This window comes from Triticum urartu, chromosome 5A (genome assembly GCF_056163025.1).
Source record: "Triticum urartu cultivar PI428250 chromosome 5A, HENAU_Tu73, whole genome shotgun sequence".
Taxonomy (NCBI): domain Eukaryota; kingdom Viridiplantae; phylum Streptophyta; class Magnoliopsida; order Poales; family Poaceae; genus Triticum; species Triticum urartu.
The window spans coordinates 586150369-586177602 of record NC_141877.1 but is presented as its reverse complement, the minus strand read 5'-3'; the positions used below and the strand labels follow the sequence as shown (position 1 = coordinate 586177602).

The window sequence follows — 27234 nt, the reverse complement described above, 5'->3', positions numbered from 1 at the left end:
CTCGCCACGTCAATCAAAGTACATAAATAGCATTACAATATTCAAACACTCATGGCCCGACTACGGCGCCAAAATAAAAGATAAACCCAACATGCGACATGGTCCCGATCACCCCAACTGGGCACCACTACTGATCATCAGGGAAAGACACGTAGTATCGACATGAGTCCTCGTCGAACTCCCACTTGAGCTCAAGCACGTCATCTGGAGCGGAAACATCAGGCCCTGCATCTGGTTTGGAAGTAATCTGTGAGCCACAGGGACTCAGCAATCTCGCACCCTCGCGATCAAGACTATTTAAGCTTAATAGGTAAGGCAAGGAAAATATGTTGAGCTGCAGCAAGCGACTAGCATATATGGTGGCAATCCTGTTCGCAAAAGAGAGAGAGAAGAGGAGGCAAAGCGCGAGCGAGAAACTAGAGAACAACCTGTGCAAGCATTACTCCAACACCGTGTTCACTTCCCGGACTCCACCGAGAAGAGACCATCACGGTAACTCACACTGTTGATTCATTTTAATTAATTTAAGGTTCAAGTTATCTACAACCGGACATTAACAAATTCCCATTTTCCCGTAACCGTGGGCACGGATTTCGAAAGTTCAAATCCCTGCAGGGGAGTCCCAACTTAGCCCATGACAAGCTCTCACGGTCAACGAAGGAATAGACCTCCTCCCGAGACATTCCGATCAGACTCGGTATCCCGGTTCTACAAGACACTTCGACAAGTCAAAACCAATCCAGCAACACCGCCCGAATGTGCCGACAAATCCCGATAGGAGCTGCACATATCTCGTTCTCAAGGCACACTCAGATGAGACATCCTACGAGTAAAACCAACCCTCAAGTTGCCCCGAGGTGGCCCCGTAGTCTACTCAGTCGGACCAACACTCAGAGGAGCACTAGCCCGGGGGGGGGGGGGTTTAAATAAGATAACCCTCGGGCTCCGGAAACCCAAGGGAAAAAGAGGCTAGGTGGCAAATGGTAAAACCAAGGTTGGGCATTGCTGGAAAAGCTTTAATCAAGACGAACTATCAAGGGGTTCCCATTATAACCCAACCGCGTAAGGAACGCAAAATCCGGGAACATAACACCGATATGACGGAAACTAGGGCGGCAAGAGTGGAACAAAACACTAGGCGAGAGGCCGAGCCTTCCACCCTTTACCAATTATATAGATGCATTAAGATAACATGGCAATATAATGATATCCCAACAAGTAAATAATGTTCCAATAAGGAACGGTCTCCAATCTTCACCTGCAACTAGCAACGCTATAAGAGGGGCTGAGCAAAGCGGTAACATAGCCAATCAACGGTTTGCTAGGACATGGTGGGTTAGAGGTTTGACATGGCAATTTGGGAGGCATGATAAGCAAGTGGTAGGCATCGTAGCATAGGCATAGCAAAAGAGCGAGCATCTAGCAAAGCAAAGATAGTAGTGATTTCGAGGGTATGATCATCTTGCCTGCAAAGTTGTCAGAATTGACTGGATCCTCGAAAGCAAACTCAACGGGCTCCTCGTTAGCGAACTCGTCTCCCGGCTCTACCCAAACAAGACAAACAAGCAACAAGGACACAATCAACCACGTGCAAACTCAAACAACATGATGCAAAGATGGTATGCTATGCGGGATGCAATATGCGATGCATATGCAAGATTTGACAAGGAATGAATGAACCTGGCCTCAACTTGGAAATCCAAGTATGCCACTGGAAATATGAGATGAAATCGCTTGAAAACGATATAAAGAACGCCGGAATCGGAGTTACGGTTTGGAAATGGCAAGCGATTCAAATATGGCCACGTTCTGCGATTTACAGTAAGTAGCCATCTAAATGCAACAAGATGAACATGCTACAGCACTCAAACATGGCATCAAAATACATGGCAGGGATCCATTCATGATGCTTAACAAAAGACTAGCACTGAGCCACGGCCAAAACATCCATTCACAGGTTCAAACAAGCATGGCAAAAATGCATTTGGTAAACAGATCTCAGACTTAGTGAAATTAACACTTGTCTGGAATTTCAGATCAGATAGCACTCTTTGGAGCATGAAAACAACATGCTACAGGACCTGAACATGGAAAAGTAAAGCATGGCATGGAGCTACTCAAAGAGCTTAACAAAAGTCCCTTAGTGACCTTGAGCCAAAAGGGATCAGAAAATACATTTGCAAGCATGTGAACATGGCAAAAACATAATCAGTTCTCAGACTTAGTGAAAACTGGAGCATGCTGAAACAGATATCAAGTAGGCATGTTTACGAGCTCGATGCACTCGCTACAGAGCAAGTCATGACAATCTAAGCATACACCCATCAAGAATACACAAAATACAAGCTAGACATGGCAAGAACAATAACATAGCATGCACAGATCAACTACAACATCCTCGGCAAAATTGCTAACAAGTAGACAATCTGCCCAGATTTTCGAAATGACAAAAGTAGAGCTTGATTGACTCAAGCTAGGGTGCTCCATAATTGCAAAAAAAGACATGGATGGATAGAGCACTACAAGATTAACAAAACATCCTTACAGATCATCCTCAAAAGAGGCACGGATCACTAGGAAACAACAAGAACATATGACATATTGAGATCCCTGAAATCAGCATTAACGAATGCTCCACTTTGCAAGCTTGTGCTAGTCACCACACACATCACAAAAAATACATGGGTTGCACCTCTGGATAGATGGCAAAACATATAACAAAACTCATGAAGAGCTCAGGGGCATATCATGCACACAATAATCATGGCAAAAATGACAAATATCTAATTGGAGCAGTAGATCTGACAATTATCTCAAATAGCATTCTTCCAACAGCATTTCGGGCATCAAGATGAACTCAAATGAAAATGATGCAATGAGATGAAATGTGCTCTCTGAGACGAACATTTTGATATACTATATGCCCAAAACGGAGCTACGGATGCAAAGTTATGATGCGATGAACAGCAGCAAATTATTAGGGTTTCGGGGCAAAAGTCAACCGAGGCAATTCCAGATCTAGATCCGGCCGGGTACTGTAGCAGCGGCGTGGTTCCTGAGGTGGGCCGGACTTGCCGGGGAGGAAGAGCTCGCCGGTGGAGGGGGGAGGCCGGCGAAGCCACCGCAGCGGCCGGCGCGCTCCCCGGGTGGCGGCGCGGAGCAAGGACGGAGGCGGTGGCGCGCCTCGGCTGGGTGGAGGCGCGGGCCGGAAGGCGGCGGCCGACGGCGTGGATCCATGGCGGCACGGCGGCCGGTGGCCGGGTGAGGCGGCGGCGGGACCTGCCGGCGTCGGGGAAGGCAGGCGCGGGCGGCGGGCGGCAAACGGGCGGCGGGGCGCGGCGATGTGGGCCTCGGGGGCCTCCCGCGGGCTCGGGCGGGCCGGCGGCGAAGTGGGGCTGCGGCGCGGTCCAACGGTGGCGCGACACGTGGCGGCGGGGTGGAGACGGACACGTCCGGCCCGGCGGACTTTGTCCGGCGGCGGCGGGAGGGATGGATCTAGGGTTTCGGGAGGAAGGGGAAGGAGAAAAACGAGGGTGTCTTTTTATAGGAATAGAGGGAGCTAGGAGTGTCCAAATGAGGTGCGGTTTTCGGCCACGCGATCGTGATCGAACGCTCTAGATGATGGAGAACGTTTTGGTGGGTTTTGGGCCAACTTGGAGGGGTGTTGGGCTGCAACACACACGAGGCCTTTTCGGTCCCTCGGTTAACCGTTGGAGTATCAAACGAAGTCCAAATGGTACGAAACTTGACAGGTGGTCTACCGGTAACAAACCAAGGCCGCTTGGCAAGTCTCAGTCCAATCCAGAAATGTTTAATCCCCACACACGAAAGAAAGGTAGAATTGGCCACCGGAGGAGAACGAAGCGCCGGAATGCAAAACGGACAACGGGGAAAATGCTCGAATGCATGAGATGAACACGTATGCAAATGCAATGCACATGATGACATGATATGAGATGCATGACAACGATAACAACACACGGAGAAAAAAAAACCCGAACCCGAGAAAATAAAATAACTTAACGCCGGAAACGGCAAGAGTTGGAGTACATATTGGGAAAATCATATCCGGGGTGTTACAAATTTGCCGAAGCGGAGCAGTCGGGAAGTACTGTCAGTGATCAAAGGCTGAAAGAACGACGAGCTGGGAAACAAATTGCCCAGCTCGGCGAACAAGCGAAGCAATCGTGCCCCCCGCTCAAGGTGCCTAGCGACATCGTCACTAATGATCCGAGGATGGTGCCCGGTTATAGCAATCTTGGAGATTACGTGCCCGACGATGTACATTATGATTTCATGGAGGTGCAGATACAAAGATACGAGTACGGGAAGCCTCTCGTCAAAGATGAAAGATCTCTATCAAAGATGATGCGAAGATTGCATGATTGGTACTTGAAAATCTACAGAGAGTCTGGGGGGAGGAGTACTTTGTATGTGAGAGTTAAAAAGGAGCATGACCTCGTTGGAATTGATATGTTGCATGTTTCATTTAAGGAGTTCTTTCAGTTTTCAATCAATTGGCCCTCGATAAAGCAACGGTCACCTGCTACTGTCTTTAAGTAGTACTACTTCTGTCATTAAGTCTCTCTATATAGCTCAGCTCTTTCATTGCATGTATTTATAATTATCCTCACTATATTATGCAGATTGAAGATCGTCGAATTGAAGAAAAGACAAATCGGTGATATTGGGTTCATTAACACAAATATCATAGATGCAACTCAGGTTAAATTTCATGCCGCAGATACCGAGGCCAACTTGCTACGATCGTTGGTAATAAATGAAAACAAAGATATAATACTCTTTCCTTGCAACTTCAAGTGAGTGTTACTGTCTTGTGCATATTCGGTTTCCCTTATATATTAGTCAAGGTTATAGTTGTTGGGTTTCGTAGTAATTTCAAAAAATTTCCTACGCACACGCAAGATCATGTGATGCATAGCAACGAGGGGGAGAGTGTTGTCTACGTACCCAACGCAGACCGACTGCGGAAGCGATGACACGACGTAGAGGAAGTAGTCGTACGTCTTCACGATCCAACCGATCAAGCACCGAAACTACGGCACCTCCGAGTTCGAGCACACGTTCAGCTCGATGACGATCCCCGGACTCCGATCCAGCAAAGTGTCGGGGAAGAATTCCATCAGCACGACGGCGTGGTGACGATCTTGATGTACTACAGCAGCAGGGCTTCGCCTAAACTCCGCTACAGTATTATCGAGGAATATGGTGGCAGGGGGCACCGCACACGGCTAAGGAATAGATCACGTGGATCAACTTGTGTGTTTCTGGGGTGCCTCTGCCTCAGTATATAAAGGAGCCAAGGGGGAGGGGGGCGCCGGCCAAGGAGGAGGGCGCAGGAGGAGTCCTACTCCTTCCGGGAGTAGGACTCCCCCCCAAATCCTATTCCAACTAGGATTCCCAAGGGGGAAAGGGGGAGAAGAGTGGCCGGCCACCTCTCCTAGTCCTAATAGGACTAGGGGAGGGGGGAGGTGTGCAGCCCCCTTGGGCTGCCCTTTTCTCCTTTCCACTAAGGCCCATGAAGGCCCATATGGCTCCCGGGGGGTTCCGGTAACCTCCCGGTAACCCGGTAAAATCCCGATTTCACCCGGAACACTTCCGATGTCCAAACATAGGCTTCCAATATATCAATCTTTACGTCTCGACCATTTCGAGACTCCTCGTCATGTCCGTGATCACATCCGGGACTCCGAACAACCTTCGGTACATCAAAATGCATAAACTCATAATGTAACTGTCATCGTAACCTTAAGCGTGCGGACCCTACGGGTTCGAGAACAATGTAGACATGACCGAGACACGTCTCCGGTCAATAACCAATAGCGGGACCTGGATGCCCATATTGGCTCCTACATATTCTACGAAGATCTTTATCGGTCAGACCGCATAACAACATACGTTGTTCCCTTTGTCATCGGTATGTTACTTGCCCGAGATTCGATCGTCGGTATCCAATACCTAGTTCAATCTTGTTACCGGCAAGTCTCTTTACTCGTTCCGTAATACATCATCTCACAACTAACATATTAGTTGTAATGCTTGCAAGGCTTATGTGATGTGTATTACCGAGAGGGCCCAGAGATACCTCTCCGACAATCGGAGTGACAAATCCTAATCTCGAAATACGCCAACCCAACATCTACCTTTGGAGACACCTGTAATGCTCCTTTATAATCACCCAGTTACGTTGTGACGTTTGGTAGCACCCAAAGTGTTCCTCCGGTAAACGGGAGTTGCATAATCTCATAGTCATAGGAACATGTATAAGTCATGAAGAAAGCAATAGCAATATACTAAACGATCGGGTGCTAAGCTAATGGAATGGGTCATGTCAATCAGATCATTCAACTAATGATGTGACCTCGTTAATCAAATAACAACTCATTGTTCATGGTCAGGAAACATAACCATCTTTGATTAACGAGCTAGTCAAGTAGAGGCATACTAGTGACACTTTGTTTGTCTATGTATTCACACATGTATTATGTTTCCGGTTAATACAATTCTAGCATGAATAATAAACATTTATCATGAAATAAGGAAATAAATAATAACTTTATTATTGCCTCTAGGGCATATTTCCTTCAATAGTAATGTAATTGATGAGTTATGCATGCGTGTCAGTTTCCACTATATTCTCCTAGAGATTAAGCTTGAGCAGGGACTAGTAACCGTCTTAGACTCAAGACGAAAAGATCCCCAGGACTATGCGGACATGACTCAAATGCTCGAGAAGTAAGTTAAATCGATCATTATCCACCATATCAGCAACTTTGTTCATTTCCTGATATATCAAGTAATTGTTTTCTTTGTCTGGCAGGGTTGGGAAAAAATTCACCAAAAAAGCTCCGGGACTCCCGAAGAAGCTGCAATTTAGACACCCGAAAGTAAGTACTATAGTAGCATGTTCCGCGCATCTCCTATTGATTCAAGCGCTAGTTTCATCAATACCATTTGGCATTCTTGCTTATCAGTTTGATTGACCTCTATTTCTTGTAAAGTGGTTGTGGCAGGAACAAGAGAATGATTTCTGTGGATACTACGTTTGCGAGTCCATCCGCCACACGACCTGTGAGCGGGGCTACTTTGACGAACAATATGAAGTGCGTAAATAACAACATTCACAATTTTATTTTATTACCATCATTTGTGTTGAGTTTCATTCATTCATATATATGTATTGACCCCCTTCTTCAAATTAGATGTTTCGGAAGCGGGATGAACTCCTAGCACCAGCTCGCATGCGAGCAATTCAAGAGGAATTGGCGGCATTCTTTCTTGACCACGTGATCGCTGAAGACGAAGAATACTATGTGGACCATGAGTCCGTATGTTAGGAGATTATATTTGTAAGAGATCATTATTGTATATATGTAGCCGGTAGTGTCGGATAGATATACGAGAACTTGTTGTTCGACCAATCTCTCGGAGAAGGAGAGGTGGTCGATATCACTTCTCTCTGTATGCATATATGTTCATGACGATCTTCTGTTTCCTTCGTTTGCTTACTAGCTAGCTAGCGTGTCTAGTCCTCTCTATACGTATGTATAGTACGTAGCGTCGACCAAGCACGGACATAAGACAGGACACTTCTCTCTATTAATTATAGCTAGCTAACACAATATATGAAACACCTAAATTAACCCCCAAAACCCCAACCACCCCCCCTTCAAAAAAAAAACAAAAACCACAGCCACAGAAAATGCTGACGCGTGGATGCCTATTGGTCCCGGTTGGTGCCACCAACCGGGACCAAAGGCTCTCCTGCCTGGGCTCCGCGCACAGGCCACGTGGAGGCCCGTCTGTCCCGGTTCTGGATTGAACCGGGATTAAAGGGACAAGGCATTAGTACCGACCCTTTAGTCCTGGTTCAGGAACCGGGACAAAAGGCCCTTACGAACCGGGACAATAGGCCTTTTTTTACTAGTGAGGGAAGTGATGTCTAGTCGAGAGTGGGGAGACGACAATGATAGTGACCTCCTACGCTACTGTCAAAATACCCTCTCCAATTAGCTTAAGTTAAACGTGGATAATGTATTGATGCTTCGTGCTCACTCGTAGCAACTACGCATAAAACTTTCGTTAGAACATAACAACACTGATACCAGATGGATCTATCTTGCCAATTTAAAATTCCAAATTGGATCCACAACTTGAAATATAAAAGAACACAAATGTGCATAGGAACAACAACAATTCAAATCTGTTGCAAATAATAGATGCTTGGTTTCTTTTTTGCACTAACAAAAACTATACCCAACCCGTGGATCAAATTTCGCCCTGAAATTTTGTGGCATTTTAGATGCATCATGTATCAATAACAGTATTAAAGAAATTTTGCAAACCAACCTGTTGTTGGATGGTTAGGAGAACATTGATATTTCCAGCCCACCAGGATTCAAATCCTGTTGTTCGCATTTATCCTAAATTTATTTCAAGATTTCCAGCGATACGCGTTCATTGGAAGGCGATGTTCCCGTCCACTACGAGGCACCTAAGGTGACTTCGTAAAATCTCAAGATGACATGTCGGCTTAGTCCCTCGTAGGTGCTCATAGAGATAGGGGGTGTGTGTGCGCGCTTTCATAGGAGTGAGTGTATGCGCGTATACATGAGCGCTTTTGTTCATACTGTGTTAAAAAAATAGTACTCCCTCTGTTCCTAAATAAAAAAAAAATTTCTAGACATTTCAGATGGACTATCATATACGGATTTATGTAGACATATTTTAAAGTATAGATTGACTTATTTTGTTTCGTATATAGTCATTTGTTGAAATATCTAAAAAGACAAATATTTAGGAACGGATGGAGTATGAAAGAAGTTTTGACTTCTCTTCATGATTTGTTGTGGTGATTCGAGGTAGATATTTAATTTCTTTTGGAAAATTACCCATCTTGGAAATTTAAATGCCAGATATCGTCAGGTCCCACCAAAGCGGCGAAGATATCACTTGCCTCCGGGTGGACGAAGTATATGCAGAAGGGTACCTGTAAAAATCGAATATACGGTTACACCCACAAGCTTCCCCTGCATACACGCGACCAACTCTTACGCCGCCGCCGCCGCCGCCGGCGGAGAGATGGACTCCCGGGGCTTCGATTCCACGGGCCGCGAGTTTTCCAGCGCCACGGAGATGTGGGCCCAGGAGATCGGCGCCACCGCCTCCGCCTCGGCCTCCGAAGTCCCTCCGGGCGCCGCCGCCGCCGCTCCAAGCAATGGGGACGCCGGCGAGGAGGCGGGCGGAGAAGGGAAGCGCGAGGAGTGGTACTCCAAAGGAATCGCCTACTGGCAGGTAAAGGCTAAGGAGCGCTCCCGCCCAGCGGCCCAGCCCCCCTCCCTAAACCCTAAACCCCCAATCCGATTGCACGTCCCCTCGCTGCAGATTTAGCTTACCAGTTTCTCCAATTGGCGTGTCCTAGGGCGTGGAGGCGTCGACCGAGGGCGTCCTGGGAGGGTACGGGTGCGTCAACGACGCCGACGTCAAGGGCAGCGCCGCCTTCCTCCGCCCTCTCCTCACCGAGCGATTCGGCGCCGCGAAGCGCCATCTTGTCGCGCTTGGTGAGCCGAGCTCTGCCATGGAGAGCGTTTTACTGGTTCTTCTACATGCTCAAGGCATGGAATCCATGTCTGCTCTCTGTGATCTAATCGAGTGCTTATATTGTCGTCTCTGAAATTATGGCAGATTGTGGCTCGGGCATCGGGCGGGTTACAAAGAATTTTCTTATCAAGCATTTCAATGAGGTATGCAGTGCAACTCACGGTCACAAGGTTTACTTTGTACCATCATCTATTGAAGCCTTAAAAGACCTGCTGCTTATCCATACATGATACCAGTTCTAGACTAATGAAGAGTTATCCCCACTCGATGCAACTTCTGTTGTTGTATGCACACAGTGGTGTTTGTAAGAACTTACTGTTTTTTGTTTTCTCCCTGATGTATCATAACTAGAATTGTAATTTTTCTGTTTCTTCTGTATATATCAATGATTCGTTTTATTGTATCTTGTTTGTATTTTCCAAATTTTGATGATTCATTTTAAACTGGAATTGGGTTTTCAGGTTGATCTCGTTGAGCCAGTAGCCCATTTTCTAGAAGCGGCACGGGAAAATCTTAGTAGCTGTATGGATGTAGAGCAGGATACGCATAAGGCTGCAAACTTTTATTGTACACCTCTTCAGGTTGGTTGAGCATTCTTATTGTGATTAGGCTTTTTGCAAATTTCTCGCTGCTTCTTTCTAGATGGTAAATTTTGCATCTTGCTTCAGGACTTCACTCCTGAGGAAGGAAGATATGATGTGATATGGATCCAGTGGTGCATAGGGCAACTTACTGATGATGATTTTATTTCATTTTTTAACCGCGCAAAGGTGATTCAGTTTAAACTCACTTATATTTTGCTTTAACATTATGCTAATTTCTTGCCTTGAAGATTTTTTTCTGTATTTTTAAAGTGTAAATTTTATGCAAAAGCATGCTATAGTGCTGTTCTATTATTGGAGAAAGGATGTTGATATTTTTCGCTGCTAATCAAATGCTTGCAAAAAAAAAAATTATGCATATGTAGAAAGATGCTCACCATATAGTTTCAACAATTACATGTACAGTGCAAATTGGAACAAGCGACGTCTTCTAAGCCAACCCCAGTCTGTATTTTTACTTATGGCTTAGTTCCAGTTCTGGTTCTCTTTGACCATGTCTGTGCACCTATTAGTATAGTCAAAATCTGATATAATATTATGTATATGGCTGTTCAACTATGTATGCATGTTAATTAAACATATATGGGTTATGTTTTTCCAGGTTGGGCTCAAACCAGATGGTTTTTTTGTTCTGAAAGAGAACATTGCAAAAAATGGTGAGCTTACTGTTGTATCACATGATATTTATCGTTACTGCAGCAGCTGTACTTTATGATAGAAATGCACCATGTTATACTTCTTATTCAGAAATTTATCATGTCTGTGTTGTCAGGATTTGTTTTAGACAAGGAGGATAACAGTGTCACTAGGTCTGATGCATATTTCAGGGAGCTATTTAACAAGTGTGGATTGTATATCCACAGCATCAAGGTATGCATCTCGCAAAATAACAAATTTTCCCAAATGACAAACTTCAGCTTCCATTTGTCAGCCACATAATCTCGCAATTTGGTGACAGAACCAAAAGGAGCTACCAGAGGAACTATTTGCTGTCAGAATGTACGCATTGGTGACCAGCCAGCCAAAGGTCACAAAAAATGGCAAGAGAGGGCGGCCTAAAAATTCACCCCGTATAATCCGCTCTTGAAGGGGGGACTGTTGTGCCAGCGTATTGTCTGGCAATGTACTGTTGTTCACTTGTTTCTAGTCGCAATTTAGCTCGGTCTACATTTTGTTTTGAGCATGCTGTCTTTTTCGGAGATCAAATCCACTAGTTGCTGTCGAAACTTAATGCATATGGCATCTAGCACCTTTTGATTCTGAAATGAAGGGTATCTGTACCAATGAGTGTCATGTGCTTCTGATGCCCCAACTGGGCTGTAGACCTGTAGTAGATCTGTACCATGAACCACAGAATTGTTGCGAATGAGATGGCTGAGTGCGTGAGTATATGGGTGCATCTCTGCCAGGTATTACTATGACCCATGTGCGATCTGCGACTGCAGGAATGGCATCAGATTTGCCATGTTCTCATGGCGTAACATTATTTCCACAGGAAAAGTTGCATTGTTTCTTCACTCATATGTTAAGTTCATTTATTTCCATCACACACGTTCAAGTTTGTACACACTCTTCTAAAGGTACAAAGACTATCCAGAGAATATCCATCCTTCAGATATCCCTTTATGCTGATAGAAGGCAACTCATGATGAGGACCCAGAAAAGAGCATCTCGCACCATTCTCTGAACAGCCGACAACTAAAACCCAAAGAGAAAGATGACACAAGATATCACAACTGAACCGAGGAATGTGACTATTTATCCTAACATCGACTACCACGACACGAATACCCTATTTCTGTCGATTAAAAGTTGAGGCAACCAAACGTCTTCACGTCGTAACAGACATCAGCACACACCACTGGAGAAGACATGCGAACCCATGGCAGAAAGGCAAGATGAGCTTTGTCCCTAACCTAAGTCTACAGACTCTACTGAAATTCCTCATGCAAAGAACATGTTTATGCGTGTCAGCTGAGCTTCGCAACGATATTGGATGAAGGCAGCGTCCCAAAAACGGCGTCCCAGAGCGACGAGGTGATGCCGAAGCCCTTGTCCTGGATTCTGAAATGGTGGCTGAGGTGGTACCGCTGCATCACGAGTCAAGTTTGTGAGGAATGAGTAACAGCTACTGGTAGATTATCGGTGGTTTCAAGTGGAATCATGTTAGTTAGTCACCTTGAGATGCTTCGCTGGATCTTTGGATGGCTGTCCATGGTGCAGGTAGTAGTGCGTGCAGTCATACATCACGTACCCCAGCAGGCCACCGGCGAACAGCGCAGGAGTGGTAGATGGACTGGCGAAGAATGCCACAACATTCCAGAACTGAAAAATGAGAAACAAAAACAAAACCGCTTTGATTAAATGGGTTATGTTTCATGGAAGCAGTTTCCAAATGTTCAGCATCTCCATTTCATGGGTTCAGTCAGGGATATATACCGGCACACATATGATCGCTGCCCCAGCAGGAGGGAATACGAGCCTGAGTGAGTCCATAGGATGCTTATGGTGGCATCCATGGATAAGGTAGTGTGCGGTGTTCGACCTGAAACGCCGCACCAACCATCCATCAGTTACGAGCATAACCACGACACTTATTAAGGATCGGAGGGAGTAAAATTTACAAGCATGAGGAGAATCCCGATAAAACATTCCCAGGTCAAGGTTGATAAGTTCTTCTTACCAATAGCTTTTCGTCTCGATGTGGAAAAGGAAGCGGTGCAAAGCGTACTCAATGAACGTCCAAACAAACACTCCAAATAGGGCCATCAGGATTACTTCCTGAATGGTGTGACCCATCCGAATCGACTTGGCAAACAGCCAGCAGACGACAGGTAGCCATATGACTGGCACAGCCCACCACTTTGTGCGTGTCAAGAACTGCAGAAAGAAATTTTCATTACGTATATGGTGACAATTCAGTTTCCAAAATCCCCAATGACGTTAATAAACCGGAGCGCATTGGCGTTACCTCCATGGTATCATTTGCGAAAAAGCGCGGACCTTCTTTGCTGACGATAGGCTGGTGAACCCATTCCTGGTAATGTTCCTCGAGATGGCCGACCTTCATCCACAAGATAAAGAAGACGGTCAAAAGTAGTTTGCTTCAGCTGTCAGGCAGAACCAGTTCTAGGCGAGTTAAAAATTGTAAAACTACAAGCTCACCACTACAGCATATTATTTCAGAAGAGCAGAGCATGCATATATGCCAAGTCTCTCACTTAAAAAAGTTAAAATATTCACAATTCAACATTTTCAGCAACTGAGCTGGTGATGAGCACCTCAGAAGTGTATGCCACAAGCAAGCTCCAAAATGATGAGAAATTTAAAGTAGAAAAGGAATGGGAGATGTGCACACGCCGAGCCTAAAATTTCCGAGAAGAGTTGCTGCAACAATTGATTGATCTGAAGAAGCATATATTGGGAGAGCAGATGGTACCTGGAAAACAAGAGGCTGGTTGAGATCAACGGTGAACTCCTTGACAACCATCTTCCACTCTTCCCCAATCAGAGCTACACTGCAAAATTAAAATAGCAGCACACATCATTCATCATGCACGCAACAATAACAATCACGAAGGGAATGCGGGATCGAAAAGCTAGAAACTAGAAAGGCATACAGCCCAAACCCCAAACACAAGGCGTGATGGCCGACCTCAATTCTGGATGGCAATGGGCACGTACATTACACTAGTAATGGGCATTGGTGTGAGGACTGAAGAGGACGCCATAATCACCACCTTTTGTCCCCCTAACTATCCGGCCGAAAAGGACGGCAACGTCCGTTGGGCCGAGCAATGATCCACATGATCACACCTCACACGTGAGTTCGTGACAGAACGCAGACAGAGGCAGGCAGGCTTCATAAATCATAACCATCCTTCACACAGCGATTGCTCCCACCCAAGGCGTTTCTTACAGCACTGGCTAATACCACCCTTCATCGTCCACACGGCTCGGACCTGAATTACACCGCGAAATAAAGAAACAAAAATAACGCAGGAACAAAAAAAAAACCATCGTCATGCATCTCTCCTACTCCTAGATCCGATTCCGGCGAGGAGGAATCGCCGCCCCGAGCCATGCATCCCTGGCAATTCGCATCCACGGAACCAGACGCCAGCGAAGGCATATGAAAAGGGCAGAAACCACCGCGAAACCGCGAGGGCGAGGGTTCGAGATGGCGGGGCGAGGGCACGTACCTCGGGAAGACGCGGCAATGGCGGCCGGCCGCGCAGACCCTCCCCGCCGGCAAGAGAGGAGAGGAGATGGGATGAGCCCGCCCGCCCGCTCGCCGGTTGGCGTCGCCGTCCCTGGGCCGAGGCGAGGCGACGAGAGGGAGGAGGACGAGGAGGCAGGCAGCAACGGCAGCAAGGAAGGAAGCGCGAGGCGAGGCGGAATAGTACGGGGGCTTTCCTGCAAACTGCCTCCGCCTTTGCCCTTGCCCCCCTCGCTGCCGGGTGGGGCCGCGTGAGTGACCCGGTGTAGGTTCTGCGAATTTGGTGGGTTTCTCGGGGGCGATCTGCAACAGTCGGGCCGGGCGATCCGCTATGCCCTCTCGCCTCGCTCGCTCGCCCTCTCAAATAGGGGGCGGGGGTGGGGCCACCCGCCTGCCAGCTCGGCGACGGGCTCTGCTGTGGCCAGTCAAAGCATCGGCTCAGCCGGTTTCACGACTACGGATACCATTAGCGGCCCATGGTTATCAAACAAAAGGGGAAAAAAAACTTCAAAGGAGCCGGTTTCATTTTTATTAGGACAGTAAAATGGAACCTAAACCGAGCTCTCTCGCGCCCCCAATGATTTCCGCCGTTGGATTTCGTGTTGGGATTGTTTCTGACCGTCAGATCCAAATTTCGTGTTGGGACTGTCCTAATGTGCCGCTACTCTCGTGACATTTTCCAAGGCCTGTGGTTGATTGGGCTTTATTGGACCTGGCCGGTTTCATTTGGTTGCATTGCACGGGGCAACGGGATCGTGCTTGCATTTGACTAGGCCACATCCGCTCCGCTGGTACTGTAGGACTACGTCGGAGGACAGTTGGGCTCTCCTCGCTGGATCAGCAGATCCCGTCCCACGGAACCGCTCCACGGTTTCTGTTGCGACCCTACAGTGAGTGTCCAGTCAGGGGGGGTGTTTTTCTTCATTCATCCCCTCCCTTCCATCTTGCAACATCCGGCAAGCGCAAGCAAATATTTTCTCACATTCATCACCGAATGGATGAAATGTTATTATTATTATTTTTGAAGGCTGTTTCTTTTTCCGATGACAATTTTAGTTATGGTGGGACGACAAGTTCCTCATAATAGCATGACAGCTTCTTGCAGAGAAGACAGTCTTCTTTTTAAAACTGCCACCGTTTGATCTTGATCAAACGTCTCTTCGTTGGGAACTACTAAAAGTCCCAGCTAGCATTACCGTAATTTTTTCTTTTTTGATCGAAACATAGCCCACAATTTGTCCAACCTCTCCGATGAAATCTATCCGCGGTTCAAGCTTGATCTTGAATAATGAGCCACCAAAAGAATTCGTGTTTTGGTGGCAAATGCAAAATCGCAGCAAAAGGGAGGAGGATGGATGATCCATCAACGGCATGAAAAGAGCAGACACTAAAATTCATCGTCACAACTAAAAAGCATCTTCTGAACAAGGAAATCCCATCGAGTTACAGCCGGCTGTTCCATGCTTCCAATTCCCCAAAACTCCATGGAACAATCCTCACTGAAGCTCTGCTACGATGACCCAACAGAGGGACTATAACTGACAAATACAGTAGATGACCAGAGAGTGATCCATCACAATACTACATACAAGAGTAGCCTGAGCGAGCATACGCATATACGCTATTAGTATTAGTATGTTCACAAGGAACGAGGCAAAAAAAACAGCACTCACAAGATTCACAAAGATGATAAAACCACTGCTGGTACCAAGAATACAAGAGGACACCTGAGCGAGCAAACGAAATATACACAAATAACGAGGCAAAAACATTCCGACATGGAGTACAATATTCACAAAGATAATGAGAAACCACTACCAATACTCATTTTTTGGTTGCTGAAGCGAACGACTAACAATAATAATTGTCAGAACTTACAAGGCGACGACGACCAGCTCAGGGAGAGCACTCGACAGTTCAGGCCACCGTCAGCTATGGACCGACCGACCGACCAAAGGATGGATGCGGAACAAGACACACTGCAACGCACTACTAGCCGTAGCAAATTACAAAACGGAGCACAAGACGCAACCTCGACTCACCCAAGCCACAGGAGGAAACCACAAACTCTCACTGGACACAGCGACAGACCTGAAGCGGGGGACATATAGCTGGCGGAGCGCGATCGCCACTACTCCGCGTCGCGCTCCTCTTCCTCCTCCTCGTCGTACTCCTCCTCAGCGGTCGCGTCCTGGTACTGCTGGTACTCTGCGACGAGGTCGTTCATGTTGCTCTCGGCCTCGGTGAACTCCATCTCGTCCATGCCCTCGCCCGTGTACCAGTGCAAGAAGGCCTTCCTCCTGAACATGGCCGTGAACTGCTCGCTCACCCTGCGGAACATCTCCTGGATGGACGTGGAGTTGCCGACAAAGGTGCCCGCCATCTTCAGGCCCCTGGGCGGCATGTCGCACACGCTTGACTTGACGTTGTTGGGGATCCACTCAACGAAGTACGACGAGTTCTTGTTCTGGACGTTGAGCATCTGCTCGTCCACCTCCTTGGTGCTCATCTTCCCTCGGAAGCAGGCGGAGGCGGTGAGGTAGCGGCCATGGCGGGGGTCTGCGGCGCACATCATGTTCTTGGCATCCCACATTTGCTGAGTCAGCTCAGGAACGGTGAGAGCACGGTACATTTGCGACCCACGCGACGTCAGCGGTGCGAAGCCAACCATGAAGAAGTGGAGACGTGGGAATGGAATGAGATTAACAGCAAGCTTGCGGAGATCAGAGTTGAGTTGTCCAGGGAACCTCAGGCAGCATGTGACACCGCTCATGGTAGCAGAGATAAGATGGTTCAGGTCACCAACTGCATTGTTAGAACCAAAGCTGTATGAGTGACCACATCTAACTGAGCATAAACTTCTGCGTGTAAATTTCAGCAGATACTACAGAAAAGTAAAGATCAAGACAAGATTAGCTTACAGGAAGGGGTGGCAAGCTTTAGCGTGCGGAAGCATATGTCGTATAAAGCTTCATTGTCAAGCACCATACACTCATCAGCGTTCTCAACGAGTTGGTGAACGGAAAGTGTAGCATTGTATGGCTCAACAACGGTGTCTGAGACCTTTGGTGACGGGAAGACAGAGAAGGTCAGCATCATTCGGTCAGGGTACTCCTCCCTAATCTTAGAAATAAGAAGGGTTCCCATCCCAGATCCAGTGCCTCCACCCAAAGAATGGCAAACTTGGAATCCTGTAAAGGAAGCAAATAAAGCCAAACTATTATTCACAAATGAAAGTGACAATACACACGCAAAATTGGACATCTGTAGTGAACTGCAAAAGAGTACAAAGGGTGCAGCAACACTCCAAGGACACAAACAGTCTAGCAATGTCACCATGTGCTCCACAAAAGAGGAGTTGATGAGCAATCAAGTTAGATCAGTAATGCTACACAAACATGTTCCTTGGGCCTGCCACATTAAATAGCACACCAAAATAACTATAGGGATGACCAAAGGAATGGAGCTAAGGACTTCTTTATTCATCATTTAGATAGGGACTCCATTTCCATTTTGTATAGGTAAAGTTGACCCAGCTCAGGTATGACAGTTTTTAATTTAGTTTTTCCACAGGGCATTAACAGGTGCAAAGTGGAGCCTCAAGCAAGCCAATCCAACGCTACCTACTTTAATAGAATATCAGTCCTCCCGACAATCGAGATTGGTGAAGCTAGCTAGGTGCTTATCCAGAATAGCTAAATTATTTTTGACTAGCTCATCCACACGATCCCTTAAAGCTAGAAGAAGCCAGCATACTAATCACAAACAGACCACACAGTAACAGGACAACCTATATCCTACCAGCTTCCACTCTTCTTATGTTCTGAATTGGGATAAAGTAGCATCTTCGTAATGGACAAATTGGACATGACCTATTATCGTACTAGATAGCAAATTACTTGGATCAACAGTAACCAGCAGCTAAATGATCAAATTAATGCAGATAACACAGAATTAGGCACGAATTGATGAGATCAATACATCAGCAATTAGCACTCTGGGGATGCAAATCAGGCATAAATGCCAAACAGACGCCGTAGTAATGACAACCTGATATTTGGAACGGATCTAACTCCCCGGGGAACGGCTGAGCCCAGATCTAAACGCTGGCTCATCAATCCCTGACATAAATTCACGCGGAAGAGATGGTATAATTAATTACCCTGGAGGCAGTCGCAGTTCTCGGCCTCCTTGCGGACGACGTCGAGGACGGAGTCGATGAGCTCGGCGCCCTCGGTGTAGTGGCCCTTGGCCCAGTTGTTGCCGGCGCCGGACTGGCCGAAGACGAAGTTGTCGGGGCGGAAGATCTGGCCGAAGGGGCCGGAGCGCACCGAGTCCATGGTGCCGGGCTCGAGGTCCATGAGCACGGCGCGGGGCACGAACCGTCCCCCGCTCGCCTCGTTGTAGTAGACGTTGATCCGCTCCAGCTGCAGGTCCGAGTCCCCCGCGTACCGCCCCGTCCCGTCGATCCCGTGCTCGTCGCAGATCACCTCCCAGAACTTGGCCCCGATCTGGTTCCCGCACTGCCCGCCCTGGATGTGCAGGATCTCCCTCATCTTCGCCGCCGCCGCTTCGCCGGTGCCGGGCGCCGGGGGTCCGGTGGACGGTGGTTGCGGGGGAGGAGGGAGGGGGGGTCGCTGGCTGGCCTGGGGGATTCGGGAATTCGGATTTCGAAATGGGGGACGGTGTTTTCCGACCCTTTATACTCCGAGCGGGGAGAGAGAACCGTTCGGGTTCGGGCTCGGCCGCCCCGCCCGGGGTGGTTGCGGGCCGCGGGCCCTGGGTGGGGCCCGGCCCCAGTGGCGGTAGGGGGCGTGTGGGTGTGTGTGCTGGCGTAGCGTGGGCTCGGGATGGCTCGGTCGCTGGACCTGAGCGTGCCAGGCTGGCGTAACCGAAGCCCGCGGGCCCCACCCGCCGCAGCTGGGCGGTCCGTCCAGTGGGAGGGAGGATGAGCGGATGGGATCGGGCACCGACGGCTGGGGCCGACGACGGAGCGCGGGGCCCGCGCAGCAGTTCGCTGTGGGCGGATCGGGTGTGGCGTAGCTGTCATTGACGTGTGGTCGGCGCTGGAGCCACCTGGCAGGCAGGGTCGGTCTCGGGGGAGGGATGGATTCGTGTGGATGGGGACGAGGCCTACCGATGACACGGCGGTAGGGCCGGCCGGCCGTCCGTCGCCGGTGAGCAACCCCGGCGGACGCCACGATGAGGAAACGGGCTCCTTGCAGTGATAGCGATGGAAATGCACGTCTTTTCTTTTATCATATCACATTTTGGCCCAACTCAATTTCCTTGGAACGGCCTTCATCAAAGGAAAAAGGAAAAAAAAACTTTGGAACGGACGGCAAACTGAGCTTGCAATTCCTGCGATTTGAGTCTGAGGTCGCCGACGCTTGGCCAAAACCTTTTAATGCTTTCTTTTCTGAATCAATCACTGGAATTTTGCTGAGTAGACGTTTGGTTCAAGCCCCTCTAAGCTGATCGTAGTACCTACAAGTTGGTGCGCTTGTACAGCAAGCTTAACAAGGAAGAATGATAATGATAATGATAGCGGCCGCGATTTTATGGAGGCGATAGGGATGCTTCACTAGCAATCCAATCAGTGTACAGTTCTGGACTGTATGTAGCAGCCGCAGTCTGCAGCTCGGTGGGGAGGGGAGGGCCAATGTGTGTGTGTATTGGGTGTCAAAGCACGTAGCTGTTGCTTGGGAGAAACGACAGGGACAAATCAACAGCACACCCACCACCCTGAACTGAAGCGCGCCTCTCGCTTTCAGCAGCGCGTGAAGCCGGCCCGATCGGGAAACAAAAGCAAGCAAGCAGCTCTATGTATGTGATCCTCCGAAGTGGCTGAGATCGCAAGCCAAGCTTTCTGTCGCGCACGAAAAAGGACTGAAATGCCGGGTCTTCCACTCACAAAGTAGCAAACGGAAACATCGCTTTTATTGTTACAGCCATTTCTTACGATGTCCAGTGTTTTCAACCATGGCCATGGTGGAAAGATGATGATGTTACAACCATCCTAGTGGTAGTGGTAGATCGATAGGGGAGCGAACGGCCCCCACAGACGGGCTGGGAGGCTGCTCTCAAACACTATCAGGTGACCCGCTGCCAACCTTGGATGGAACACACGCAGAGAACCAGTATGCCCGTCCTCGATCAAAGATGGGGGCTAGAATGATTTCTTCTCGTACGACACCAGCCCGTGGATCCCTCCCTCCACTTGAGCGGCGCCGGTCCTCACCTGGTAAGGAAAGGTTACCAAGACTGAATGTCAGTTCTGTTACCAAGACATGAAATGACAAACATGTATGCAAACCATCATATAGTATAAGCAAGCATCTTCAGGGAATTTTCTATGCACTTCTTTTGCACTGCACATCATCCATGAACAGGCATGACACTTCTCATTCACTGTAACAAGTGCTATGACCACAATTCTACATAAACTGTGGTGCGTGATTTTGGTTCTAAGTGGGACCAAGGCAAGCTATATTGGTAAGAGAAAGGGACAGATTTGGGTCCCTACTTTTTTAACACGATAAGATCTGATTTGGGACTATTTTTGTCAACAAACAAGATTAAATGCTCCATCGTCTGAAGAAAGAAAAAGAGTGAGCAGATAGGTGCAATGATAAAAGAAAGTTTGAGCTTCCATTGCAAATCAAATTTCCCTTGGGAGTGAATATGGAATAGCATAACCTTAAAAGTACTTTAAGACTTAGTGATCCAGAATCCCTCTAAACATTGAATATGTGCATTAACTGCCGATAATGACAAAGTAAAGTTCCATAGTCTGTACATGGAACAGATTCTTGAAGAATCAGCAAAAGGGAATATTTTTGGAAGGAGTGCTTTGGAGCGGTACCACCCCAGGAAGAACAACGATATTAATGAGAAAAAAGGCACACATCCTAAGGAAAGAAAAGCACCTTAAACTAGATTCAGTGACAGATATTCTCATACCACAGTGATCCATTCAACAGGCACGTAAACTAAAAATAGGCTATTTTGCAAGGTACACAATTAAACAAATATGAAGTCTGGGAGCTGCAAGTAGCTTTCAGGCAGATCACTGAGTTAATGACCATTAAGGACAACAATCTATAGAATTTAGCAGTTAGCAAATGAGCGTTGAAAATTACGGATAAAGAAGGCACAGTGCCATGTGCATCCCGAAACATAACCAAGAGACGCTAGAGGCATGTTAGGTTGCCATCCATACTTTGCCATACTTGTGTGTCACAAGTGTGGCATGCCACAGTTTTTGTGGTGGCTAAATTGGTCGCCACACTTGTGGCAAAAGTTGACTAGCAACTGAGTCTATGACAATGGGGTATGTGACTGAAAAAGTGTGGCATGCCACAACTGTGGCTGCAACCAAACATTTGTCTCAATTTGCCACACTTATGGCACAAAAGTATGGCAAAGTGTGGATGGCAACCAAACATGCCCTAGGTCTCAGTGTTAGTTAATCCCCATTCCAAAATCAACGATTTATGTCAGCTGCAGATATGAAAATATACTTTTGGCCTGTGAATATATGTCAGCAAAGGAAAGCACCTTAAACTAGATTCAGTGACAAATACTCCCATACCACAGTTATCCATTCGACAGGCACATAAACTAAAAAAATAGGCTATTTTGCAAGCTGAACCATTAAACTAATATGAGGTCTGTCAACTGCACAATAGCTTTCAATCTTTCATGTAGATCATTGAGTTAATGACCATTAAGGACAACAATCTAAAGAACTTAGCAGTTAGCAAATGAGTGTTGAACATTACGTATAAAGAGGGCACAGTGCCAATGCCCACCCCAAAAAACAAAACCAAGAGACACTACGTATCAATTTTAGTCAATCAGAAATGTTGCTCATGAACAGAACCATGGGCTTGTGATTTATGTCAGCTGCAGATGTGAAAACACTCTTTTGTCTTGTGAATATTGTTACATGAGTTGTACCTAAGAAACATGGGCTTCGTCCATTATCTAGAAAAGAAATAACTGCTTTGCATGTTTGTCAACAAAAAACTATTTCTCTAATTTTAGGTATTCCAAATTATGAATCACTCCAAATAAATAAATAAAGAGGTAAAGAGCAGATATGTAATCCAGCAAGTAAATACCTCTAATCTAAGAGTCTCCGCTCGTAAAAGATCATGAGCTGACTGCAAAGAGGATGCACCAAGATCTTGGAATCCTTGCTTAACAGCTTGCATTGTATACGGAATAAACCTCAGAACAGAACCTTTGTCAGCTACCGCTCCAACAACTCCCTGGGCAACTTTAAGCTTCAGAGTATCACCAAGATACCTTGCATCGCTCCCCTTTGTCATGGCTTCGAGGGAGCCCATACCTCTGTATTTTTTTACTCGGTGGCCGTCCTAGAAAAACACATTCAAAGAATCACAATATTAACCAGAAGCAAGTAAAATGGCAAACTTCAGTTACAATAGAGCATAAAAGTACAGTTAAACCTAGCATGAGGCTACACTTAAACTGGCCAATACATTTGAATACTTTGATCAACTTATACATCAACCCTTAATGGCAATGTCTGGTTAGAAGACTTCATGACATCTAAGTACACTGAAGTGCTGAACTACTATGTGGCCATTAAGGGATCTTTTAAATTGCAGTGGGCAAATAGAATCTATATTTGCATGTACATGGTTGTAGTTTTCATCAAAAGTAAGAGTTTAATCTCTAATATGGGGATTTGTGGACTTGAGCACACATCACTACAGGACATTCAAACTTAACCCTGTTGCAAAAGGCTAAAATGTACCTTGTATTCATAGGCCCCAGGAGCCTCATGGCTGCCAGCCAAGAAACTGCCCATCATAACAGTTGATGCCCCCAGTGACAAAGCCTTCACAATATGGCCAGAGTATGAAATACCACCATCAGCTATAACTGGCACATTGTGATCCTTGGCATATGATGCAACCTTGTAAACAGCAGTGGCCTGTTAAACCAAAACAGAAAAAACATCAAATTAGTTCGGTCTCTCCATACAATGTGTTAACATGCACCAGCAGCCATTTGAAACCGAACATACTAAATTATTTTCTAACATAGACCAGAGAGACTGCCAGGCTATGTGGAAATATATGGAGCAAGTTACCATCCAAATCAAACTAGATTGCAGATCTGAACAAAAGAAGAAAACAAAGCATCATATAAGGTCCATAAACAAAATGCTACTCCCCTTTCAAGAATGGGAATATAGACTAAAACATCAATGATACATATGAATCTGATTGCTTTAGATTTTCCAATATTCCAAATTTCCTAAGAATTTCAAATTTATTTTCCGAATTCCAACCCTCAAAATGTGACATATTAAGCATGAAGAAGACTGTTAACCATATGGTTTACATGGCATCCACACTCGTTCCTGTGCTAATGCAAATGGACACGAGGCATTTTTCCTGACAGCGCTTGCTATGTGCAATGTGTGAATTCAGAAAGTCGATTAGTGGTAGAGCTTGAGCTCAATTATTTTTGCATGGTAAACATTTATATGTTTCAGTTGTTGGGTGGCCACTTTCATAGCCGCATACTGCAATACCACTATAAGGTTCAGCCACTTACTAATTACTTGAAATTATACGTTTGATAACTATCTAAATAGGATGTTTGGCATGAATATGGGAGAGACTTTGATGTATTTAAAGTTTCCAGTAACTTATCAGACTTTTCACCATCTTGGTTTTAAAATAGGATTGTAAATTTTGGATAACTTTACGCTCTACAAACAGCATGCTCATGCTGGTCCTACCAATCACAGAGGATCTAAGCTGATAGGCAAGATGAGCAACTATTTGACAGCAAACAAAACGAAGTTAACAAGCATGAAAACAAACTATAAACTATCAAGGGGGCAGGAGTTTGTGAGAAATATACCTGTCCTCTACCAACAGCACAAACCTCCTGGGTAGTGCAAATTGAACCAGAGCCCATTCCAACACGCAGGCCATCCACTCCAGCAGCAATCAAATTCTGTGCCTGACCAATTGTCACCACATTGCCTCCAATCAAATCCACCTCCGGAAATGTCTTCTTGGCATACTTTATCATATCAAGCTGGTAGGTGGAGTTCCCCTGCGAGCTATCAATGACAATAGCATTGGCCCCTGCCTGAATTAGCTGCTCTAGCCTTCGCTTGTCGTCCTCACGGGTTCCAATAGAGGCTGCAACTACGAACTTCCCGTCTGCCCCAAGAGATGGCTTGCCTAGCTTCGGATAGCTCCGAATGCGCTCGACGTCCTTGGAGGTGATGAGATCGATTACCTCACCCTCCTCGGACACGAGAGGGGCGTAGTCCAAGCCCTCGTCGGCGAGGAGGGCCGCCGCCTGCTCGAAGTCAAAGGAGGCGGAGGCCGAGCGCGGGGCGGGGCGCATGTACTCGGATACAGGGGCAGGGGCCTCGGGCGAGGCGGCATCGGCGGCCACCGCGACGCCGACGAGCCTGGAGAGCGAGTCCCCTTGCTCGGTGACGAGGGCGTACTCGTGGCCCGCGAAGTCGTTGAGCGTCGGGGCGGAGGCCGGGGAGAAGATGGGGACGGAGGAGACGAAGGGGAGGCGGCGGGACTTGGCGGCGCGGACGATGGAGGCCTGGGCGCGGGGCTCGGTGTTGGAGTGGACGACGGCGACGCCGCCGAGGGAGGCCATCGCGGCGGCCATGGCGGCCTCGGAGACGGTGTCCATGGGGGAGGCGACGCAGGGGATGGAGAGCGGCACGCGGCGGGAGAGGCGGGTGGAGAGGTCGACGGCGTCGGCGGGGAAGTCGATGAAGCCCGGCAGGAAGATCACGTCGTCGTAGGTGTAGGACACGCCCTGCGAGAAGAGGCGCGCCGCCGAGAATCCATCGTCGGCCGCCATTTTCGGGTGGGAGTTTTAGGGTTTGGGGGTTGGCGCTGGCGGCGGCGGCGGCGGCGCGGCGGGCGATGTGGGCTGTGACTGGATGGGGTGCTGGATGGGTCGGGTGAGGATTGGGACCTTTGTTTAGGTCGCTTGGCGGGCAGTGGGAGCTTAACCTCCATGACACGTGGGTCCCGCGCGGACTCGTGTCTTGTTTTTTTTTTTGGCAACTCGCGGGCTCGTGTCTCCAGCCGAATGCGGGTGCTGTCGTGCGTTTTGGGAGCTGATGCTGGGCCGGCTTTGTGGTCACCCGGTTGAGCTCCGATGTGCCGCTCCTTTTACGGCAAACAGCTGAAATCAGTGATTAAGAGGCTTTTTTCCGACTGACTGACACTAGTTAGGAGCTGCCTCTTGTGAATGTCACTGTCCATCTTCTCGGATGCTGACAAATGGCGTACCGAATGTGCGTCATTTGTTGTAGTCTGAGAGTTTTTCTTTAGATTTGTTTATTTGGGATGTGTTTATCTGTTGAACCATGCGTTTAAATATCAAACTATTTTCATCGTTGGATTTCTCAGGTTGAGATTTTTGAAACTAAGTCCCACATTACTAGGTTTCGGCCATCTTTTTTCCCCGAAAAATAAGAACATAGTTGTGGTCTTCACTTTGGGGGAGGGGGGGGGGGGTCCTATTCCGCGCCTTTAGCGCCACGGAAGGCACCTGGCGCTCCTTGCGGCCCTGGTGCGTCGGCCCATGAATGCATAGCACAACGAGTTGTATTAAAGCGTGAAAACCACACCCCCCAAAAATGGCTCTCAACGAGGAATCAAACTCGCGCCGTTGCTATCATGTAGGTGTTTGGCTAATTATAGCTACTAAGTGCTAGTAACTAATTATCGCGTGGACGATTTAGGAACAATTGTTTCTCGCGCTATGTATTGCACACTACACAGTATCATTTACTGTAGCATTCAGATTTTTGAATTATTTGAAAACATTTTGGAAAATATTATATTTTTAAATGTGAACCAAATTTGAAAATTCACAGATTTCAAATAAAGTTCAGAAACATGCAAAAAAATGTATTCACAAAGAAGTCACCAAATCGAAAAGCGTTCATCTATTCAAAAAGTTCACGAATTCCAAGAAGTTGATTTAAAAAAATTCAAATACTCTAGAAAAGTTCACAATTTTTTTTAAAAATCATCAATTTTCAAAAAAGTTCACCAAATTAAAAAATCATGTATTAAAAAAAGTTCAAATTTCTTTAAAAAGTTTCAAATATTTTGATAAAAAGTTCATCCATTTTAAGAAAAAAGTTCATTGATTCTGAAAAAAACATCACTTTTGAAAAAAGTGTATCGAATTTGAAAAAGGTTCATGCATTTATAAAAATAAAAAAAGAGAAATAAAAGTAAGGAGAAGGAAAAGAATAAAGAAAAGAAAAGGAAAGGAAAAAAGCCAGAGATCTTCTTTTTAGTGTTACAAGTTGACATACATCAAAAGAAGGAAAAAACAGTAGGAAGGCACGGAAGGTGATGTGTCCCTGGTGGTTATTGAGGTGATCCATGAAAAAGCGATAGTAATTTTGTTTACACATTTTGATGTTACTTGCTTATTGTGAATTATAGATTATTGCTTTAGATCACTTTTGTCCAAGTTCACACCACAATTGTTACATCATTTGATCAAGAACATGCTAGATAGTATTCAACATCAAAAAACAACTTTGTTTATCATTTACCTAGCAGAGGTTGTATTCTTTCCTTTTTTTTAGGAAAGTGCAGGTTGCACTTCTTAGGGTAAATACAAAAACTAATGCAGGATAATACACAGCTGCACAACTGAATGGAGCATTCATGCAAGGGTGGCATTACAATTGACGTACGTGCTTACCTTGGAAGATCACTTGAATGTGACTCTGAG

General features: G+C 46.7%; 4 protein-coding genes across 6 annotated transcripts; 1 reads left to right on the top strand and 3 right to left on the bottom strand.

Annotated features, from left to right (window-relative positions):
* Window positions 1-8988: 8988 nt before the first annotated feature.
* Window positions 8989-11612, top strand: LOC125510799 (alpha amino-terminal protein methyltransferase). The gene is made up of 8 exons (XM_048676062.2): window positions 8989-9315; window positions 9443-9581; window positions 9706-9764; window positions 10083-10202; window positions 10290-10391; window positions 10825-10879; window positions 10996-11093; window positions 11182-11612. Exons 1-8 carry the CDS (start codon window positions 9103-9105, stop codon window positions 11308-11310), a joined length of 915 nt encoding a protein of 304 aa, XP_048532019.1. The 5' UTR covers window positions 8989-9102; the 3' UTR covers window positions 11311-11612.
* Window positions 11613-11729: 117 nt separating this feature from the next.
* On the bottom strand, window positions 11730-14796 carry LOC125510800 (dihydroceramide fatty acyl 2-hydroxylase FAH1). Of its 3 annotated transcripts, none has more exons than XM_087521871.1 (8): window positions 14426-14796; window positions 13879-14185; window positions 13663-13741; window positions 13195-13287; window positions 12907-13103; window positions 12663-12768; window positions 12402-12548; window positions 11730-12313 (listed from the first exon to the last, which is right to left on the bottom strand). In XM_087521871.1, exons 3-8 carry the CDS (start codon window positions 13711-13713, stop codon window positions 12194-12196), a joined length of 714 nt encoding a protein of 237 aa, XP_087377997.1. In that variant the 5' UTR covers window positions 13714-13741; window positions 13879-14185; window positions 14426-14796; the 3' UTR covers window positions 11730-12193. The 3 variants fall into 3 exon arrangements, with proteins under 3 accessions (XP_087377997.1, XP_087377996.1, XP_048532020.2); XM_087521870.1 differs by having other exon boundaries at window positions 13908-14185; XM_048676063.2 differs by lacking the exon at window positions 13879-14185 and having other exon boundaries at window positions 14426-14787.
* Window positions 14797-16170: 1374 nt separating this feature from the next.
* On the bottom strand, window positions 16171-19117 carry LOC125510798 (tubulin beta-4 chain). The gene is made up of 3 exons (XM_048676061.2): window positions 18605-19117; window positions 17364-17633; window positions 16171-17247 (listed from the first exon to the last, which is right to left on the bottom strand). Exons 1-3 carry the CDS (start codon window positions 18996-18998, stop codon window positions 16574-16576), a joined length of 1338 nt encoding a protein of 445 aa, XP_048532018.1. The 5' UTR covers window positions 18999-19117; the 3' UTR covers window positions 16171-16573.
* A 1243-nt stretch (window positions 19118-20360) lies between these two features.
* On the bottom strand, window positions 20361-25443 carry LOC125510797 (Aldolase-type TIM barrel family protein). Its single transcript, XM_048676060.2, has 4 exons — window positions 24352-25443; window positions 23231-23410; window positions 22569-22826; window positions 20361-20683 (listed from the first exon to the last, which is right to left on the bottom strand). The coding sequence occupies exons 1-4, from the start codon at window positions 25327-25329 to the stop codon at window positions 20612-20614; spliced, it is 1488 nt and encodes a 495-aa protein (XP_048532017.2). The 5' UTR covers window positions 25330-25443; the 3' UTR covers window positions 20361-20611.
* Window positions 25444-27234: the final 1791 nt, after the last annotated feature.